Genomic DNA, 22548 nt, shown 5'->3' with positions numbered 1-22548 from the left:
CCTGTAACATGTACCTGCACTGTTCTGGGAGGCATGCAGGGTTCAGGGGCACATCGTCTGCTCCTGCTCGGCAGCGCTTGTCCTCCTGCTGCGCTCTCGACGGCATTTGCGAGGCGCCGCTTCCTGATTGGCGCAGTGCGAGGTTCTGGGACCATGGTTAAGAGGCCTGCTACTAAAAGCCGGCGTCATTTTGGTGGCGGGGCCTGTGTTGTCCCCGCTCCGGCAGCTGAGCAGAGGGAGAGTGGGCTCTGCCCACTCCTGGGATTTAAAGCACCTGGTGGGACGCTGACGCTGGTCTTGCTGCTTGGAGGGACACAGGCTGTGTAAATGCTGTTTGTCCTTTCTTACAGGGCCTAACCTTCCCCTCCTCATTATTTAGGCGCCTGGGTTGTCATTATGTCTGAGCCCAGGCCCCAGGTCTCGAAGCAGGCGGTCCCTTCGGTGCGTCATTTTGCCTGTGGGTTGTGTCGCTCAAAATTTCCTTTCCCTCAGTCAGACTCCCTCTCCTTTGCGTGTGCTGCTCCACCATCAAGTGGCTCAGCCCTGGACCCGATGGTTCCTGCTGCCCAGTCTATGGTAGGACCGGAATGGGTGCATTCCTTGTTTAGGGTGGTACAGGATGTCTCCAATACCAACAAGGCCATTGTGGAAATATTAGGGCGTATGTTGGCAAGGCAGTCCTTTGGCCCGTCCTACTCTGGGGATCATGGGGCGCATGCCCATCGCTGCCGTCCCGCAAAACGGGCCAGAACATCCTCCCCCAAAAGGGTGTCTGTGTCTCCGTTTCCTCGGCCTCTCCTCCTCCTGCTAGAGAGCCTCACTCTGACATGTCTTCAGTAGAAGAGGCATGTTATATGAGGATGGTGTCTCGCCGGAGAGTCAGTCGTCCAAACTGTCCTCCATGGTGGACAATCTTATTACGGTGATCAAGAAAATCTCTCTGTTCACGGGCTATGGTCACGCGAGTAGCGCTCCCTTCCAATCAATGTTCTGGAGTTGAGGGCGATTCGGTTCTCTCTGCGACATTGGGCTGAGCATCTCAGGGGTCACCCGGTTTGGGTTCAGGCCGACAACTCCACGGCGGTGGCGTACCTCAATCACCCGGGCGGCACTCGGAGCCCTGCAGCCATGGCGGAGACGGCGCTGATTCTCAGCTGGGCGGAGAAACATGTTCCGGCAGTTCACATCCCCGGCGATGACAACTGGATCGCAGACTTCCTCAGCTGGGAGCGTCTGGATCCCGGCAAGTGGGCTCTTAACCCACAGGACTTTTGAGCCATCTGCGAGCGGTGGGGTCGGCTGGATGTGGATCTCATGGCCTCCAGCTTCAACAACAAGGGCGAGGACTTCGTTGCGCGGTCCAGGGAGTGGACCTGTACGTTCTTGGCATGGTCTGGAAAACTGCACGGCAAAAATCCTCAGCTGCATTAATTGTGGCATGGCCTCCCATTGAAAACAATGGGAGGAGGCTTCAGTGCGGATTCGGCTGGGTTTTCGCTACTGCATCCAAGGTGAAACTTGCGTCCAAAAAACTCCATCTGAACATACCCTGTGAAAACTAACTGCCACTAACTTACCACTTCTCTCGCAAATTTCAGGGGCTTGCAGCTCCTTTATAACATCGAAGCTGCTGCAGGTCAGTGTGGTGTGACTGCACCCTAGGCTTTCAGAATAAAGCAGCTGACATTTAGAAGCTATTGTAGCCCCAAAGATATCTGGGAAGTCCTTCCTGTTCCCTCTGAGAGTGGCAGAGGGTCCACTGCTAGACCCTTCTCTCAGCTCTCCTGAACACAAATCTAAGGCTTCATTCACATTTCCATTTGTGAATCTGGTAGGCGGTTCCGGCACAGAGCAGCCTGCCGGATCCTCTACTTCACCGCCAGATCCCCATTGACTGTGAGGTCCGGTGGTGATCAGGCTGATTTCCGGCATAAAGCCTCATTCACACGTCAGTGGTCGGTCAGTGATTGTGAGCCCAAAAAAGTGCGTCTCTAAACACAGAACAGGAGCAGATCTTTCCCCTATACCTTATGTCTGTGGAGGCTCCACTGGTTTTGGCTCACAATCACTGATTGAAACCACTGACCAAACACTGACGTGTGAAATGAAGCTTTAATGTTGGGTCTTCGGCTGGAAATAAACCGATGCATGCCAAGTTTTTTTTCCAGCCGAGACACAGCGTTTTTCCCGGAAATCAGCCGGATGACCTCTGGACCCCATTGCTGGTGAAGCACAGGATCCTGCAGGTTGCTCTGTGCCGGAACAGACTGAGATGTGAATGAGGCCTAAACCCAGCATCTTTACAATCAAATACAGTGATCAAAAAGGGATATCTGCTTTATAAACTTTCAGGAGAGCTGAGAGAGGGTCTGCAGACCAAGCCGTCGGAGAGCTCGTCTGATGGATTTCACACTGAATGGGACTGAGCAGCCTGCAATGTGCAGTATAAAAATACACGTCAGACAACACTTTTTTTTTTTTATAGAACCAATTTGCAAACCAATATGTTTCTATCCCATAAGGCCTGATTCACAAAGTGAGTGTTTGGTCAGTGTTCGATCAGTGATTTCCATCAGTTATTATGAGCCAAAACCACAGGTTAAAAATGCAGAACAGGTGCGGATCTTTCCATTATACTTGATGTCTGTCTAAGTGCCACAATCACTGACCAAACACTGACGTGAAAATGGCCTAATACACTTGGGGTCCATTCACACGTCCGTAGTGTATTGCGGATCCGCAATACATCAGTCCGGCACCCCCATAGAACTGCCTATTCTTGTCCGCAATTGCGGACAAGAATAGGACATGTTCTATTTTTTCCCGGAGCCGCGGACCGGAAGATCGGGGCCTCGCTCCGGAAATACGGATGCGGAGAGCACCTAGTGTGCACTCCGTATCCATTCCGTTCCCATAGAGAATGAATGGGTCCGCACCCGTTCCGCAAATTCTACGGACGTGTGAATGGCCCCTTAAAGGCCATAAAGGTGTCCATAGCCTTTTAGGAAACCAGACAGTGGGTGATATAAAACACTTTGCTCCTTGTCAGATGTTTTATAAGTGTATGTCACTTTGCCTCTCCACAGCTTGTTCCTGTGTGTGGTCATGTCCACGTTTCGCTGGACTCGCTCTCTTCAGCTGACTTTAGCTGTAATTAAGCCGGACGCAGTGGCACATCCCATCATATCTGACGTAAGTATTTTATTGGAAAAGTACTTAACTTACTGCAGCGCACATTGAACATCGTGTTTGTATTTCTATACTCGGGAGTCCATTCGGTTATCCTAACCAGTGATTGACAGACGTTTCCTTTCTGTACAGTAATAGAGACATAGCTGAGCCAAGAATGATCAGAGATTTAAAGGGATTATCTCACTTCAGCAAATGGCATTTAGCATGTACACAAAGTTAACCCCTTCCCGCCCAGTGCCGTACATGTACAGTGCAAAAGTATTCACCCCCCTTGACTTTTTTCGTATTTTGTTACATTACAGCCTTAAAGGGAACCTGTCACCTGGAATTTGGCAATAGAGCTGAGGACATGGGCTGCTAGATCGCCGCTAGCACGTCCGCAATGTCCAGTCCCCATAGCTCTGTGTTTTTATTGTATCAAAAAAATGATTTGATAGATATACAAATTAACCTGAGATGAGTCCAGCGTGAAGGACCGCTCCAAATCTCCTCCTTGCTCCCCGACGTCACAAAGCTAGAGCGCCGTAATCTTGCGATGCGCGAGCTAGCCCATGCGCAGTGTCGGCATTGTGTTCCTTCCCTGTGCTGGCATCGGCCTCAGGGAACGAACTGCGCAAGCGCTAGCTCGCGCATCGCGAGATTATGGCACTCTAGTTTTGTGACGTCGGGGAGCTAGGAGGATGCGGGGCGGTGCTGGGCTCCTTCACACTGGACTCCTCTCAGGGACAGGACTCATCTCAGGTTAATTTGCATATCTATCAAATCGTTTTTTTGACACAAAAAAAACACAGAGCTATGGGGACTGGACACTGCGGACGTGCTAGCGCCGATCTAGCAGCCCATGTCCTCAGCTCTATTGCCAAATTCCAGGTGACAGGTTTCCTTTAAGTTTAATGTTTTGTTGATCAGAATTTTATGTGATGGATCAGGACACGAGTTGGTGAAGTGAAAAGAGAAAAATATATAAATAAAACTAATGTTCAGAAATAGAAAACAGAAAATTGTCATGTGCGTATGTATTCACCCCCTTTGTTAGGAAGCCCATAAAATGCTCTAATGCAACCAATCACCTTCAGAAGTCACATAATTAGTGAAATGATGTCCACCTGTGTGCAATCTAAGTGTCACATGATCTGTCATTACATATACACACCTTTTTTTAAAGGCCCTAGAGGCTGCAACACCTAAGAAAGAGGCATCACTAACCAAATACTGTCATGAAGACCAAGGAACTCTCCAAACAAGTAAGGGACAATGTTGTTGAGAAGTAAAAGTCAGGGTCAGGTTATAAAATAATATCCCAATCTTTGATGATCCCCAGTAGCACTATCAAATCTATCATAACCAAATGGGAATAACATGGCTCAACAGCAAACCTGCCAGAAGACGGCCGTCCACCAAAACTCATGGACCGGGCAAGGAGGGTATTAATTAGAGAGGCAGCACAGAGACCTAAGGTAACCCTGAAGGAGCTGCAGAATTCCACAGCAGAGACTGCAGTATCTGTACACAGGACGACAATAAGCCGTACGCTCCACAGAGTTGGGCTTTATGGCGGAGTGGCCAGAAGAAAGCCATTACTTTCAGCTAAAAACAAAAAGGCACGTTGTGAGTTTGCGAAAAGGCATGTGGGAGACTCCAAAAATGTATGGAGGAAGGTGCTCTGGTCTGATGAGACTAAAATTGAACTTTTCGGCCATCAAAGAAAACGCTATGTCTGGCGCAAACCCAACACATCACATCACCCAAAGAACACAATCCCCACAGTGAAACACGGTGGTGGCAGCATCATGCAGTGGGGATGTTTTCAGCAGCCGGGACTAGAAAACTGGTCAAAGTTGATAGAAAGATGGATGGTGGTAAATACAGGAATATTTTTGAGGAAAACCTGTACCACTCTGAGTGATTTGAGGCTAGGACGGAGGTTCACCTTCCAGCAGGATAATGATCTCAAACATACTGCTAAAGCAACACTTGACTGGTTTAAGGGGAAACATGAAAGGGTCCATTCACACGTCCGCAATTTTGCATTTTGCAGAACGGAATTGCAACCCATTCATTTCTATGGGGCAGCACGATGTGCTGCCCGGATCCGGAATTGCGGATCCGCACTTCCGGGTCCACAATTTCCGATTCCCGAAAAAAATAGAACATGTCCTATTCTTGTCCGTAATTGCGGACAAGAAAAGGCATTTTCTATGAGAATGCTGGCGATGTGCGGTCTGCAAAATGCAGAACGCATATCGGTGATGTCCGTGTTATGCGGATCCACGGATCCGTGGATCCGCAAAACACACACCGACATGTGAATGGACCCTAAATGTGTTGGAATGGCCTAGACAAAGCCCAGATCTCAATCCAATAGAAAATCTGTGGTCAGACCTAAAGATTGCTGTTCACAAGCGCAAACCATCCAACGTGAAGGAGCTGGAGCAGTTTTGCAAGGAGGAATGGGCAAAAATCCCAGTGGTAAGATGTGACAAGCTCATAGAGACTTATCCAAAGCGACTTGGAGCTGTGATTGCCGCAAAAGGTGGCTCTACAAAGTATTGACTTTAGGGGGTGAATAGTTATGCACATTGACTTTTTCTGTTATTTTGTTCTATTTGTTGTTTGCTTCACAATTAAAAAAAAAATTAAAATAATCTTCAAAGTTATGTTCTGTAAATGATGCAAATCCTCAAACAATCCATGTTAATTCCAGGTTGTGAAGCGCCAAAATACAAAAAAAAGTCAAGGGGGATGAATACTTTTGCAAGGCACTGTATGGCATAGCGCGGGTCTTTAACCAGGGGACACCCGGGGCTAATGTATTCGATAATGTCGATCGCACACATTTTCCTCCTCAGTTGCCATGGTCAGAGAGAGCAAAATGCACTGGCTCCCCCTAGTAGGGATCGAGAGAGCCAGATAGTTTGTGTGGCAGCCTCAGTCCCCCTAAATAATCTGAGGCTGCCTATTGATAGATCATCAATCAAAATAACTCGAACAACCCCTTTAATTGCACACAAACTAAGTACATACACAGACCAAGAGGCAGACACCAGCACCCCAATAATCCCGCCCGCCCCCTCTCATTTCCAGGATGGCCGAGCGGTTTTAGCAGAGTGTCAGCACATAGCTGACACTCTGCTTGAAACGGCTGACATCTGTGCTGTGATGTCAGCCGTTTAACCCCTTTCATGCAGCGGTCCGTAGGGACCGCTTTATGGAAGAGGTTAACAGGGAGGGAGCTCCCTCCCTCTCCCGTCGGGGGCTGCTGTGCCGTTTCAGCCCCCGATTCTTGACGGGATCACAGAGGGAGGGGGGCCCCCCTCCCTCCCCATCACCCGCTGCTCTGTTGTGGCAGCAAGTGATGGTTACCATGGCAACCGGACGCCTTAACAGGCTTCCGGCTGTCTATGGTGCTGATCAGACTTCTGCTAAAGGCAGATGTCTGGTCAGACTTTATAAAGTGAAAATACAGTATACTATAGTGTACTGTATTATACAAACATCAGACCCACTGGATCTTCAAGAACCAAGTGGGTCTGGGTCAAAAAAAAAAAAAGTGGAAAAAAAAGTAAAAATAAAAAAGCACATTTATCACTAATAAAAATAAAATGCACTACACATATTAGGTATCGCCGCGTCCGTCCGTAATAACCTGCTCTATAAAAATATCACATGACCTAACCCTTCAGGTGAATACCGTAAAAAAAAGCATTTTTTTTTTTGTCACCTTACATCACAAAAAGTGTAATAGCAAGCGATCAAACCGTCATCTCATCCCGCAAAAATCATACCCTACCCAAGATAATCGCCCAAAAAAAAAAAAAATTATGTCTCTCGGACTATGGAGACACTAAAACATGATTTTTTTGGTTTCAAAAATGAAATAATTTTGTAAAACTTACATAAAATTATTATTTTTTTACATATTAGGCATTGCCGCGTCCGTAATAACCTGCACTATAAAAATACCACATGATCTAACCTGTCAGATGAATGTTGTAAATAACAAAAAATAAAAACTGTGCCAAAACAACTACCGTATTTTCCGGCGTATAAGACGACCCCCATCTTTTCCAGTTAAAATATAGGATTTAGGCTTTACTCGCCGTATAAGACTACCCCTCCAACGCTATTTACTTTGGCATCAAGATCTGCAGGTAATTGTTGTGCAATTTTCGTCTTTTGCCTCAGTACCATATTATGCCTTTCCAAGAATCTAGTACACCAGGATACAGTGGCCTTAAATCTGTTGCTGTGATCTGGGTTAGATTTGGCCCACTGAAGTGCAAACAAACGTATTTTATTTTGTGTCACACATAACCTGCTCATTCACCATGTCTGCTACATGTTTTTCAAGTTCTGGCCAATGTGGGGTGCCTCTTCTTAATGCACACTTACCCCTTGGCATACTCTTGAATGCTTTTTCATTTGCTTTCCAGTCCCAAACCATCTTTTCTGTTACTCCATATTGTCTTGCAGCAGCGCAGTTATGTTCCATGGCAAAGTTTACAACTTTAAGTTTGAAACTGGCTTCATATTTCTTTCTTCTTGCTGGTAGAGCCATGATGGGGTCTTGACTGTTAGCCATTTGTATACTGTACTGTATGTACTGGTGCTGTACTGTATGAACCAGTACAGATACTGGTGCTGTACTGTATTCACCACCACATGTATCTACTCCCCAGACAGACAGTTTTTTCACCACAGATAAGATGCACACCAAACTTCATTAGAGATCCGCCATTCCAACATTAGAATTGGCTGAAGTGCAGATGCTCCTGCTTCCCCCTGCCTTCCCTCAGAATCGCCAATCCAACCCAGTATACAACAATCAGCCAATCACGGCAAGTGATGTACCGGTATTTTCTGTGCACACTGCATACAAAGCCTGCTTGGATTGTGTGGGTCAGCTCTCCCTGCCTGCCCAGTCCTCCCTATCTTCAAGACGATCTGAGAGGTAGTACGGAATGGGATACTGCCGGCATGAGAAAACCACTGAGAGCAGGGAGAAGGGGCTGCTTCAGGAGCGGCTGGCCGGGATGCAGTGCACGGTGGCTCAGCTAGAGGGCGCCTATCCTTGAAGCTGGAGAAGGACAGCTTCTCCAGTCCGGCTAGGAAGTAAGTTTCAGGACCCCGTATACCGGCATATAAGACGACACCCGGCGTATAAGACGACCCCCGAATTTTGAGAAGATTTTCATGTATTAAAAAGTAGTCTTATACGCAGGAAAATAAAGTATTTCTTGTTACCTTTCCTCACAAAAAGTGTAATATAGAGCAACCAAAAATCATATGTACCCTAAAATAGTACCAACAAAACTGCCACCCTATCCCGTAGTTTCCAAAATGGGGTCACCTTTTGGGAGTTTCTACTCTAGGGGTGCATCAAAGGGGCTTCAAATGGGAGATGGTGTAAAAAAAAAAACAGTCCAGCAAAATTTGCCTTCCAAAAACCGTATAGCATTCCTTTCCTTCTGTGCCCTGCCGTGTGCCCGTACAGCAGTTTACGACCACATATGGGGTGTTTCTCTAAACTACAGAATCAGGGCCATAAATATTGAGTTTTGTTTGGCTGTTAACCCTTTCTTTGTAACTGGAAAAAATTTATTCAAATGGAAAATCTGCCAAAAAAGTGAAATTTTGAAATGTTATCTCTATTTTCCATGAATTCTTGTGGAACACCTAAAGGGTTAACCAAGTTTGTAAAATCAGTTTTGAATACCTTGAGGGGTGTAGTTCGTAAAATGGGGTCATTTTTGGGTGTTTTCTATTATGTAAGCCTCACAAAGTGACTTTAGACCTGAACTCGTCCTGAAAAAGTGGGTTTTAGAATTTTTTAAAAAAATTTCAAGATTTGCTCCTAAACTTCTTTCTAAGCCTTGTAACGTCCCCAAAAAATAAAATGGCATTCCCAAAATGATCCAAATGTAAGGTAGACATATGGGGAATGTAAATTAATAACTATTTTTGGAGGTATTCCTATCTATTATAGAAGTGTCGCGGCCTTTGGTTTGCGCTGTGACACTGTTGCCACACTTGCGGTTGCCCATCGGCAACTTGTTGCTGTGAGAACATGCGGTGGCAGTGTCTTGGCCTTCTGGGTGATTGCTGTGACATGGTTGCCTCGCATGCTGTTTCCGGTGGTAACGTGTGGTTTGGTATGCTTGTGTGTGCACTTCCCCTTTAAGTGGCTTCCTTCCTCTGTTTGGTGTTGGTAGGGTTAAAGCGAACCTGTCACCATGATTTTGGCATAGAGCTGGGGACATGGGCTGCTAGATGGCCACTAGCACATCTGCAGTACCCAGGTCCCACAGCTCTCTGCGCTTTTATTGTGTTAAAAAACAGTTTTGAGTGATATGCAAATTACGTGATATGAGTCCTGTAGCTGGAGATGAGTCAAGCCGGAAAGGAGCCCAGCACCGCCCTGCGTCCTCCGATTCTCCTCCTTGCCTGCTGACGTCACAGAGCTGGAGCGCCGAAATCTCGCGATTTGCGAGCTAGCGCATGCGCAGTTCGTTCCCTGTGCTGATGCCAGCACAGGGAATGAACATGATGCCGACACTGCGCATGCGCTAGCTCGCGCATCGCGAGATTTCGGCGCTCCAGCTCTGTGACGTCAGCAGGCAAGGAGGAGAATCGGAGGACGCGGGGCGGTGCTGGGCTCCTTTCCGGCTTGACTCATCTCCGGCTACAGGACTCATATCACGTAATTTGCATATCACTCAAAACTGTTTTTTAACACAATAAAAGCGCGGAGAGCTGTGGGACCTGGGTACTGCAGATGTGCTAGTGGCCATCTAGCAGCCCATGTCCCCAGCTCTATGCGCAAAATCATGGTGACAGGTTCGCTTTAACTCCCTTCTTAGTGTTTTGTGAACACTGGGTTTATGTGTGTGTGGGTGCGGCTGCTTGGGCTATTTAGCCTCTGCTGGATGCCTGAAGCTCAGTGTTCCTCCAGCCTTGGTGTATGCTGGTGGTTCACTGTTCCTGGCTTTTACCATCTGTCCAGTGAGGGCCACCCTTGTGGTCACTGATGTTATTATGGTGTCTCTTTCCCTTCTTATCTTTTGGTTTGCGTGGGTTATGTTCAGGGTGTTGTATGTCTTGTCTTGTGTTGTGTTACATGGCTGGTGATGTTTGGTCTCCAGCATGTTTGCTAGACATTCCCCTGTCTTACGTTTATTGCAGCTACGGTGTCCTGGGTTCCTGTGTGGTTTGTGGTGTGTGCTGTGTCCTTTAATGTTGGTGTGGACAGCAGCACTAGTGCACGGGTTCCAGTCAGTGTGTCTGTGGCAGGTAAGTGTGTTATGGGTTTCGCTTACCTGCCATCTCCATATGCTGTATGTGTTCCCCTCTCCTTGTAGCCTGGCCTCAGATAGAGACTCCTGTTCCTCCGTGACTGGGATGAACAGGTCGTCTCTTCCCTGCTCCTTGGTGAGGGATTACCAGGGCGACTCAGGGTCTCTAGGAATCAAGGAGTATGAGCCGTCCCACCATCGGGGTCTGATCATACGGTGAGGAGTCAAGGAGAGGATTAGGGATGCTGTAGGAGGTGACCTGGTCCTATATTACTTCTTTTTGCCAGGCTGATCCCCTTTTAACCTTTGACACTGCACGGTAGGGGGTTTCCCCCACTCCCTATCGTGACAAGAAGTAGAGAAATTGAAACTTGGAAATTTGCTAATTTTTTTCAAAATATTTGGTTGTTTTTTTTTTTATAAATAAAAATGAATTTTTTTGACTCCATTTAACCAGTGTCATGAAGTACAATATGTGACGAATAAACAATCTCAGAATGGCCTGGATAAGTAAAAGCGTTTTAAAGTTATTCACACAAAAAGTGACACTGGTCAGATTTGCAAAAAATGGCCTGGTCCCTAAGGTGAAAGATGGCCGTGTCCTTAAGGGGTTAAAGAGGACCTGCTTATGCCGCTGTACAGAACACTGGTGAGACCTCACTTGGAGTATTGTGCGCAGTACTGGAGGCCATATCTCCAGAAGGATATAGATACTCTAGAGAGAGTTCAGAGAAGAGCTACTAAACTAGTACATGGATTGCAGGATAAAACTTACCAGGAAAGGTTAAAGGACCTTAATATGTATAGCTTGGAAGAAAGAAGAGACAGAGGGGATATGATAGAAACTTTTAAATACATAAAGGGAATCAACTCGGTAAAGGAGGAGAGCATATTTAAAAGAAGAAAAACTACCACAAGAGGACACAGTTTTAAATTAGAGGGGCAAAGGTTTAAAAGTAATATAAGGAAGTATTACTTTACTGAGAGAGTAGTGGATGCATGGAATAGCCTTCCTGCAGAAGTGGTAGCTGCAAATACAGTGAAGGGGTTTAAGCATGCATGGGATAGGCATAAGGCCATCCTTCATATAAGATAGGGCCGGGGGCTATCCATAGTATTCAGTATATTGGGCAGACTAGATGGGCCAAATGGTTCTTATCTGCCGACACATTCTATGTTTCTATGTTTCTATGTTTCTGTCACCTCTCCGGACATGTCTGTTTTAATAGCTTTATTCATTCCCCACGTACTAATAATTCTGGAACATCTATTCTTATGGCTCTATGTTGTGCCATTCCTTTTATTATTCCTATTAGCACTTATGAATGAATTGCTATTAGTCTGCAGTAAGGGTACAGAGGGGAGGTAACCAGTTAGGGGTGTGCACCTGTACAGAATCACTCTATCCAATCAGTGTTACCATTTTCGAACTGTACAGGTGCACACCCCCAACTGGTTACCTCCCCTCTGTACCCTTACTGAAGGCTAATAGCAATTCATTCATAAGTGCTAAAAGGAATAATAAAGGAACGGCACAACATGGAGCCATAAGAATAAATGTTCCAGAATTGTTATTACATACGAAATGCATGAAGCTATTTAACCTCTTGCCGCACACGTAACGCCGAAAGGCGTCATTGCTGCGGCGCTCCCAGGCTACACTAACGCCGATTGGTGTCATCTCGCGTGAGCCGAGATTTCCTGTGAACGCGCGCACACAGGCGCGCGCGTTCACAGGATCGGAAGGTAAGCGAGTGGATCTTCAGCCTGCCAGCGGCGATCGTTCGCTGGCAGGCTGGAGATGCGATTTTTTTTTAACCCCTAACAGGTATATTAGACGCTGTTTTGATAACAGCATCTAATATACCTGCTACCTGGTCCTCTGGTGGTCCCTTTTGTTTGGATCGACCACCAGAGGACACAGGTAGCTCAGTAATATGTAGCACCAAGCACCACACTACACTACTTCTTCCCCCCCCCCGTCACTTATTAACCCCTTATAAACCCCTGATCACCCCATATAGACTCCCTGATCACCCCCCTGTCATTGATCACCCCCCTGTCATTGATCACCCCCTTGTAAGGCTCCATTCAGACGTCCGTATGATTTTTATGGATCCACTGATATATGGATCGGATCCGCAAAACACATACGGACGTCTGAATGGAGCCTTACAGGGGGGTGATCACCCCATATAGACTCCCTGATCACCCCCCTGTCATTGATCACCCCCTTGTAAGGCTCCATTCAGACGTCCGTATGATTTTTACGGATCCACTGATACATGGATCGGATCCGCAAAACACATACGGACGTCTGAATGGAGCCTTACAGGGGGGTGATCAATGACGGGGGTGATCACCCCATATAGACTCCCTGATCACCCCCCTGTCATTGATCACCCCCCTGTAAGGCTCCATTCAGACGTCCGTATGATTTTTACGGATCCACTGATACATGGATTGGATCCGTAAAACACATACGGACGTCTGAATGGAGCCTTACAGGAAGGTGATCACCCCATATAGACTCCCTGATCACCCCCCTGTCATTGATCACCCCCCTGTCATTGATCACCCCCCTGTAAGGCTCCATTCAGATGTCCGTATGTGTTTTGCGGATCCGATCCATGTATCCGTGGATCCGTAAAAAACATACGGACGTCTGAATGGAGCCTTACAGGGGGGTGATCAATGACAGGGGGGTGATCACCCCATATAGACTCCCTGATCACCCCCCTGTCATTGATCACCCCCCTGTAAGGCTCTATTCAGAATTTTTTTTGGCCCAAGTTAGCGGAAATTTTTTTATTTATTTTTTTTCTTACAAAGTCTCATATTCCACTAACTTGTGTCAAAAAATAAAATCTCACATGAACTCGCCATACCCCTCACGGAATCCAAATGCGTAAATTTTTTTAGACATTTATATTCCAGACTTCTTCTCACGCTTTAGGGCCCCTAAAATGCCAGGGCAGTATAAATACCCCACATGTGACCCCAGTTCGGAAAGTAGACACCCCAAGGTATTCGCTGAGGGGCATATTGAGTCCATGAAAGATTGAAATTTTTGTCCCAAGTTAGCGGAAAGGGAGACTTTGTGAGAAAAACAAAAAAAAATCAATTTCCGCTAACTTATGGCAAAAAAAAAAATTCTATGAACTCGCCATGCCCCTCATTGAATACCTTGGGGTGTGTTCTTTCCAAAATGGGGTCACATGTGGGGTATTTATACTGCCCTGGCATTTTAGGGGCCCTAAAGCATGAGAAGAAGTCTGGGATCCAAATGTCTAAAAATGCCCTCCTAAAAGGAATGTGGGCCCCTTTGCGCATCTAGGCTGCAAAAAAGTGTCACACATCTGGTATCGTCGTACGCGGGAATGTGTTTTGGGGTGTCATTTTACATATACCCATGCTGGGTGAGAGAAATATCTCGGTCAAATGGCAACTTTGTATAAAAAAAATGGGAAAAGTTGTCTTTTGCCGAGATATTTATCTCACCCAGCATGGGTATATGTAAAATGACAAAAACACAGAAATATAGTGGCAATACTGGAGGAGCGGCTCAACCCCTAACACTGTAGCGTGTTTTACATTGGGGGAGCAGCCCCACCGCATGTGAACCGCAGCAACCGACTATCCCCAGCAAAAAATGCATACGGTGGAGGATGTCGGCGCGGTCCACAATCACCACAAGGGCATCCTACACAAAACGGAGCATTGTGCGGATGTAAATACAATCATATAAATCACAGAAAAAAATGCACCAAACGGATATGCCACTGACTATACTGGCTAGTCATAAATGCAGATATTAAAAGCTGAGACTTTCGCCAATATATTCCTGTCAGGAAAATATCGGAGCCCTTCATGCACCACGTCACGGTCACTCAGCATGGCAAAGGGTCCTACCACTACGCTAACTATGGTGTGAACACGGTCTGAAGGTGATGTAATTCAGCTCGCAGCCAGGCTTCCACACAAACGCCTAGCAGGACAACTAGTGCAATGTGAACAAAGCCAAGACTGCAAGCCACACCCATATCAGACCCTGTGATGGAGGTCACCAGGTGCAAAAGAGTGTTTGAATGCCAGGTGAAGGCACATACACTACATATAAAACAAGACAAAAACACAAATATAGTGGCAATACTGGAGGAGCGGCTCAACCCCTAACACTGTAGCGTGTTTTACATTGGGGGAGCAGCCCCACCGCATGTGGACCGCAGCAACCGACTATCCCCAGCAAAAAATGCATACGGTGGAGGATGTCGGCGCGGTCCACATGCACCACAAGGGCATCCTACACAAAACGGAGCATTGTGCGGATGTAAATACAATCATATAAATCACAGGTGAGATAAATATCTTGGTCAAATGCCAACTTTGTATAAAAAAATGGGAAAAGTTGTCTTTTGCCGAGATATTTCTCTCACCCAGCTTGGGTATATGTAAAATGACACCCCAAAACACATTGCCCAACTTCTCCTGAGTACGGAGATACCACATGTGTGACACTTTTTTGCAGCCTAGGTGGGCAAAGGGGCCCACATTCCAAAGAGCACCTTTAGGATTTCACCGGCCATTTTTTATAGATTTTGATTTCAAACTACTTACCACACATAAGGGCCCCTAGAATGCCAGGGCAGTATAACTACCCCACAAGTGACTCCATTTTGGAAAGAAGACACCCCAAGGTATTTCGTGATGGGCATAGTGAGTTCATGGAAGTTTTTAATTTTTGTCACAAGTTAGTGGAATATGAGACTGTAAGGAAAAAAATAAATAAATAAAGAAATCATCATTTTCCGCTAACTTGTGACAAAAAATAAAAAGTTCTATGAACTCACTATGCCCATCAGCGAATACTTTAGGGTGTCTACTTTCCAAAATGGGGTCATTTGTGGGGGTTTTCTACTGTCTGGGCATTGTAGAACCTCAGGAAACATGACAGGTGCTCAGAAAGTCAGAGCTGCTTCAAAAAGCGGAAATTCACATTTTTGTACCATAGTTTGTAAACGCTATAGCTTTTACCCAAACCATTTTTTTTTTTTTATCAAAGACATGTAGAACAATAAATTTAGAGAAAAATGTATATATGGATGTTGTTTTTTTTGCAAAATTTTACAACTGAACGTGAAAAATGTCATTTTTTTGCTAAAAAAATCTGTAAATTTCGATTAATAACAAAAAATGTAAAAATGTCAGCAGCAATGAAATACCACCAAATGAAAGCTCTATTAGTGAGAAGAAAAGGAGGTAAAATTCATTTGGGTGGTAAGTTGCATGACCGAGCAATAAACCGCTAAAGTTGTGGAGTGCCGATTTGTAAAAAAGGGCCTGGTCACTAGGGGGGTATAAACCTGTGGTCCTTAAGTGGTTAAACCAGACATGTCGAGAGTGGTGACAGGTCCTCTTTAAAGGGGTTGTCCAAGGAGTCCCCTGCAAATGGCCTAAAATATAAAATAAATGGATATGCACCTATTTTCTCTGCTGTTTGTTCGCTCTAGTCCTCCCGCTACTGATGACAGCTTCAAGGTTGCAATGGTCACATTCCATACATAAGTCACTGCTGCAGCCAATCGCTGGCCTCAGCTGTGCATGGGATGTCTCTGCTGAGACCAGGTGAGTATACATTTGTTATTTTAGAACGTTTACAGAGTTTATATATAACTCTGATAACCAACCCATTATCAAAATATATATTCCCTGTGACGTGTGTTCACAATGTGACATTGACGCCTATTAGATTATATAGTCCTATTGGTTGTCCTGGGTACTTAAATACTGTGTACACCTTCGGAGGCAATTTTTCTTTAAGATTGAATTGTACTCATTTTTGGCTAAAAAATTTATTTTCAGTTGGCCTTTATTAAAAATATTGAGCTCATCCTTTTGTAAAATTACCAATGGATCTATGCAATATGATTTTGTAAACATTGGATTATGTACAATGTAACTGATTGATAAATCAAAATGAATAAAATTTGGTTTATAAAAAAAAAATATTGAGCTGTTCTGTCACAAAGGGTTAACCGTTTTTCAAACTGTGTGACTGGTACTTTCACTGTGTGCATCTAATAAACCTTATCTCTAATTTACTGAGAGGTCATAAACACTTATTTAAGCCACATTCTTATCATTAAGATAAGGACTGAGCTATATTGAGTGTTTATAATGTCAGAGAGCAGCGATAAGGAGCCCATGACGGAAAATCCACAGGCTGCTACTACATCTCAGCTATGTACACATAAGAGGATTCCATATTTTTAATATAGACCAATTGAAAAAATGATTTTTAGCTCAAAATAAGTAGAATTCTATAATCATAAAAAAAATTGCCCCCAAAGGTGTACATAGCTTTTAAGGGTGCAGAATCTAAGACGCAACCATACCCCTTGAGAAAGCAACAGTGAAATGTATGTCAGGGTGCTGGTGTCCACCTCCTGGTCTGTGTATGCACTTATTTTGTGTGCAATTAACTGCATTACTTTTGGGCTTGCTTTATTACTTTGTTACTACTGCTCTTGTATATATGCAGGATTTGCTAGCGCCTTACTTGCTGTGTGATTTCTGTATTTTTGGAGGCAATGCTAGTTCTACATGGAATAATGTATGTCATTTTAGCTATTTATTGTTAGCTGCCTCTAATAAAGATGAATTGGTTTCTTTATAATCTTTGGCGGTGTATGCTTTTCTTCATTGGAGTGCGCTGTTTGATTCACGTACCCGCTAGGTTCATACTTCAGTTTTTGCTCTGTTTATATTGGTGTTCTAGACTTAGCATTTAACAGTCCCTATTTCAGCTCCACATAATTTGTTACCCAGCTTTTCTGGGGTTCTCGATAATAACAAATCAGTCTAGCTATGCTCCAAGATAGAGGATTTGTTACTGGTATTCTTACTCAGCTTTCCCAGGCTCCTGGCTAGAACACTCAGCTAGGTATACTACACTACTGGGGGTTTACTAATTCATAAATGGGCTGATCTGGAATTCTGCAGTCTGGGAAAGCTGGATAGCAATTTCTGTGGGGGCGGTAATGGGGGAATATTGGTAATATAAACTATACACAACACTACCCTGATACACTGTGTGGACCTATCATATGGTACCAGGGCAAAATAAACAGTTGTCACCAATGCAGCAGCGTAGTCTTGTCACCCAGCTTTTCCAGGATCCTGAACGGCAAGTTAGTCTAGGTTTATTAAAGGGGTTCTGCAGTTTTTTTAAACTGATGGATCTATCCTTTGGATAGCTCATCAGCATCTGAACGGCGAGGGTCCGAAACCCGGGACCCCTGCCGCTCAGCTGTTTGAGAAGGCAGTGGCCCTGGCAGGAGTGCTGCAGCCTTCTCGCTGTTTACCGCAGGCCCAGTGACGTCACGACTAGTATCACTGGCCTGGGCAGGGCTAAGCTCTATTCAAGTGAATAGAGCTTAGCCCCGCCCAGGCCATTGATACTAGTCGTGACGTCACTAAGCCTGCGGTAAACGGCGAGTAGGCCGCGGCACTCCTGCCAGCGCCGCTGCCTTCTAAAGCAGCTGATCGGCAGGGGTCCTGGGTGTCGGACCCCCGCCGTTCAGATGCTGATGAGCTATCCAAAGGATAGATCCATCAGTTTAAAAAAACTGCAGAACCCCTTTAAGGAATTTATTACTACATAGCTGATCCTGGTTGCTTTTCCACTTCGTGGCCCTGTCAGTCAAAACAGCGAGGGGGGGGGGACTGGTCACAAAAAGGAGCGGAGCTTGGGTGCAACATGATCAAAGGTGATGCCCTCATTGCACTAAAGATCTAATTAGCACATTAAGAAAAAAGTGTCCTAACTCGGGCGAAGGCTACTTTCACACCTGCGTTTAGGTCGGATCCGTCTGGTATGTGCCCAGACGGATCCGCACCTATAATGCAAACGCTTAGATCCGTTCAGAACGGATCCGTTTGCATTACCATGAACAAAAAAAAAAAAAAAATTTTTTTTTTTTTTTTTTTTTTTTTTTTTGTTCATGATAATGCAAACGGATCTGTTTTGACTTTACATTGAAAGTCAATGGGAAACGGATCCGTTTGAAAATTGAGCCATACTGTGTCAACTTCAAACGGATCCGTCCCCATTGACTTACATTGTAAGTCTGGACGGATCCGTTTGCCTCCGCACGGCCAGGCGGACACCTGAACGCTGCAAGCTGCGTTCAGGTGTCCGCCTGCTGAGCGGAGGACAAACGGAGCCAGACTGATGCATTCTGAGCGGATCCGCATCCATTCAGAATGCATTAGGGCTGGACGGATCCGTTCGGGGCCGCTTGTGAGCCCCTTCAAACGGAACTCACAAGCGGAGCCCCGAACGCTAGTGTGAAAGTAGCCGAACAGAGCTTTAGATCAAGAAAAGAAAACCAGTGTTTTATCCAGGTGTACCACAGCTATCTGCCTATGCAAACAGATAGGGAGGTCACTGGTGACAGATTCTCTATAAATGTTTTTGTGTTATCTCCTTTCTCAGGCCTTGGCATGTATTGCTTTATTTCCCTGGCATGTGCCCCGGCTAATAGCCTCCATTTACAATTCATAGGCTGTACATCAAAGGATCCTAGACAACAAATTTCTTATAGTAAGAAGTAAGGAACTTCAGTGGCGAGCAAAAGATTCTCAGAGTTTTTACCAAGAACATGCAGGTGAGACTTGTTTCTAACATTGTCAGTTGGGGGTATACCAGAGGAAATCCTGAATGTGTGCGCTATAAGTTGTAGGACAAACTGACCTCTAAGGTAAGTGCACTTACAGAGGTGTTCTGTGTTCTTCAGCAGCAGAAGACCTACCGTCATATGACCCTTGTCTTTTCCATCTGGACACACCAATAGACTGGCCACCATAGGCACATCTTGGGTCATGAAAGCTGAATGCAGGCATATGTATAGAAAAGGTAAAGGGTGTTAATGGATTGCTCTTATTGCCCATTCTCCATTGGACAGATGTGTTGCGTTATCAGTGTGAATCCCAGAAAAATAATTCATTAAAGGGATTCTGTCAACTAGTTTTGGCATATAGAGCTGTTTGCACGTGCTGCTAGATCGCCACTAGCACATCCGCAATATACATTTTCCATAGGTATGAATGTTTTTATTTAGTCAGAAAAATGTTTCAGGAGCCCAGCCACGCCCACTGTGAAGGAGCCCTGCACCGCCCCGCATCCTGTGAATCCCCTCCTTGCTCCCCCGACATCACACAGTTGTAGCGCCATAATCTCGCGCATGCGTTAGTATGCCACATTTCACTGCCGGCATAGTGTTCCTTCCCTGTGCTGGCATCAGCCTCAGGGAACGAACTGCGCATGCGCTAGTTGTCATATGCGAGATTATGGCGCTTCAACTGTGTGATGTCGGGGAGGATGCAGGGCGGTCACAGTGGGCGTGGCTGGGCTCCTGAAATGTTGGTAACAGCCCCTTGGGCTCTTTACTAGCCTCATTTGCATATATATAAAATCGTTTTTTCTGACTAGATAAAATAATTCATACCTATGTATATTGTGGACGAGAGAGCAGAGTAATTTCAGTTTGTAACCCTGCTGCACAGGGAAGGGTTTATCTGTGAGGTAATCCTCATTATAAAAGTAGGTGTGGGACCAGAGATCCCAATAACGCCTGTACAAGCAATTTTTTACTCCGCAAAAAAAGTCTCATTCGTACTTTTACGCATGAAACTTTCTTTGGACCGGAGTGCTGTTATCAGCATAGCCTGTCATGCTGTTCAGTCCCTGCTGTCCGCCATGTATAAGGTGTGGAACGAAACGGGCATTGCAGTCTGTGCTTGATACTGTAGTCTATTCTGCTTTGGTTATGTATGGCTTAGCATGTTGTGTATTTGGGTGCTCGCAGAATGTGAATACTGCCTACAATAATAGAAATGTCTGACCGGTAAATATAAGTCTTTATCATGTCAGCCTGTAATCTTTTCTATTGCGATCTGTGTACTTGAAAGCTGGGTGAGTACCAGAAGCTGTGTGCGAAAGTGGGACATGAACCTGTACAGGAACACTGCCACAAAATATGATTATTGCTGTCATTACAAGAGATTTAACATCAGTCATAACGAGATGTGCTATTAATGGGCAAAAGTAGCAAAAAAACATAAAACGACACATATTGGTATCACTGTATTCGTTATGACCCAGAGAATAACATTAAAGGGGTTGTCCGGGTTCAGAGTTGAACCCGGACATACCTCCATTTTCACCCAGGCAGCCCCCCTGACTAGAGCATCAGAGCAGTTCATGCTCCGATGTAGGGATCGACCGTTATTGATTTTTTTTTTTAGGGCCGATACCGATAATCTGTGAACTTTCCAGCCGATAATTTATACCGATATTCTGTGAATTTTCATTTTAAAAAAAAAATAAAAAGATTCCTATTCAAATCTGCTGAAAATGAATGTTTATTGTTAACGTGTAGTTATTTTTTTTGTAAATCTTTCTTTTCCATTTACAATTCATATTTTGGTGTGTTTTTTTTTTATTATATTTTTTTTTTTACTAACTATTAGCCCCATTAGGGACTAATAGTTAGTCCCTATAGTGCACACAGCAGCAGTTATCACCCTATAGTGCACACAGCAGCATGGAGCTTACCATGGAGCTTACTTTCACACTAGCGGACTGTGCCACAAATTGAAGATAAGTCTCTCATTAATTTATATACAGGAAGCGGGAGCTGGCTGCAGAATCACATAGCTGGCTCCCGAACTCTGAGCGGTAGCTGTGATTCGCGGCACCTGAGGGGTTAACTAGCGCAGATCGCAGCTACCGCTCATAGAGGTCGGAAGCCGGCTATGTGATTCTGCAGCCAGCTCCCGCCTCCTGTATATGAATTAATGAGAGAATTATCTTCATTGGTGGCTCAGTGGCCACAGCCCCTCCCCTTCTCTTGTCCTCCCTCCTCTCATTGGCGGCAGCAGCACAGGGGGAGGGAGACACTGCTTCCTTTTTCCCTGTGCTGCTGAGGGAACACGGAGAGCGCTGTCAGCAGCGCGATCCTTGTTCCCCATACGTTATCGGTATATCGGCAAAATAGATGCCGATAACGTTCAAAATATAATATCGGCCGATAATATCGGTAAAACCGATAATCGGACGATCCCTAATCCGATGCTCTCCTTTGCCCTGTGCTAAATCACGCAGGGCAAAGGCATTTTCAAGAGTTCCGGTGACGTACTGGGGCTCTCCATGCGGCTGCCAGGAAGCCCGGAGACGTCACCGGCACTGATGGCGTTTTACTGGCTAGGGCAGCGCTAAAGCCCACCCATCAAAGCCGGTGACGTCACCAAACACGCTGCCGGACCAAAGCTTCCCCCCGGCAGTGTGTTGTTGTAAACAAAAGGGCCCTTGCCCTGCGTGATGTAGCACAGGGCAAGGGAGCGCATTGGAGCATAAGATGCTCCGATGCCAACATCAGGGGGGCTGCCTGGGTGAAAATAAGGGTATGTCCGGGTTCAGCTCTGAACCCGGACAACCCCTTTAGCACACTAGTTATGCCACACAATGAACGTTGTAAATTGAAAGTGTATAAAACAATGGAGGAACTGTGTTTTTTTTTTTTTTTTTTTTCTTCATTACTACCCCAAAAAAAGGTAATAACTGTGTTCTCTACCTCAAAATGATGGCACTAAAAAAAATACAGTTCACCTCATAAAAACAACCAAACTCTCATATGACTACATCGACAGAAAAATAAAGTTATGCAAAAAAAAAAAAATGCTGTACTCCTTGTTGACCAAAAATGCCACAAGGAGTATTTCTGATTTTCCAGAAAAAATGTAGTTCCCTCTGTGTGGAAAGTTAAAGGGGTTCTCCAGGATTTACATATTAATAACCTATCCTAGGTCATCAATATGAGATCTGTGGGATTCCGACTCCTGGGACCCCACCGATGAGCTGTACAAAGAGACCACGGCATTCTGTGAGCACCTAGGCCTCTTCCTAGACCATGTGACATTACATCCATCGGTCACATGACCTATTCAAGTGAATGGGGCTGAGCTGTAATACCAAGCACAGCCACTATACAATGTACAGAGC

General features: G+C 45.3%; 1 protein-coding gene across 1 annotated transcript in view; it reads left to right on the top strand.

Moving 5' to 3' along the window:
• Positions 1-22548, top strand: part of NME6 (NME/NM23 nucleoside diphosphate kinase 6) — a 46461-nt gene that overhangs the window by 1567 nt on the left and 22346 nt on the right. The window contains exons 2-3 of the mRNA XM_040413562.1: positions 3087-3192; positions 19051-19153. Of these exons, the coding sequence (XP_040269496.1) occupies positions 3106-3192; positions 19051-19153 (190 nt within the window). The 5' untranslated portion in view covers positions 3087-3105. The remainder of the gene's footprint in view (positions 1-3086; positions 3193-19050; positions 19154-22548) is intronic.

Source organism: Bufo bufo, chromosome 1, assembly GCF_905171765.1.
Source record: "Bufo bufo chromosome 1, aBufBuf1.1, whole genome shotgun sequence".
NCBI lineage: Eukaryota > Metazoa > Chordata > Amphibia > Anura > Bufonidae > Bufo > Bufo bufo.
This window is presented reverse-complemented; position numbering and strand designations above follow the sequence as displayed.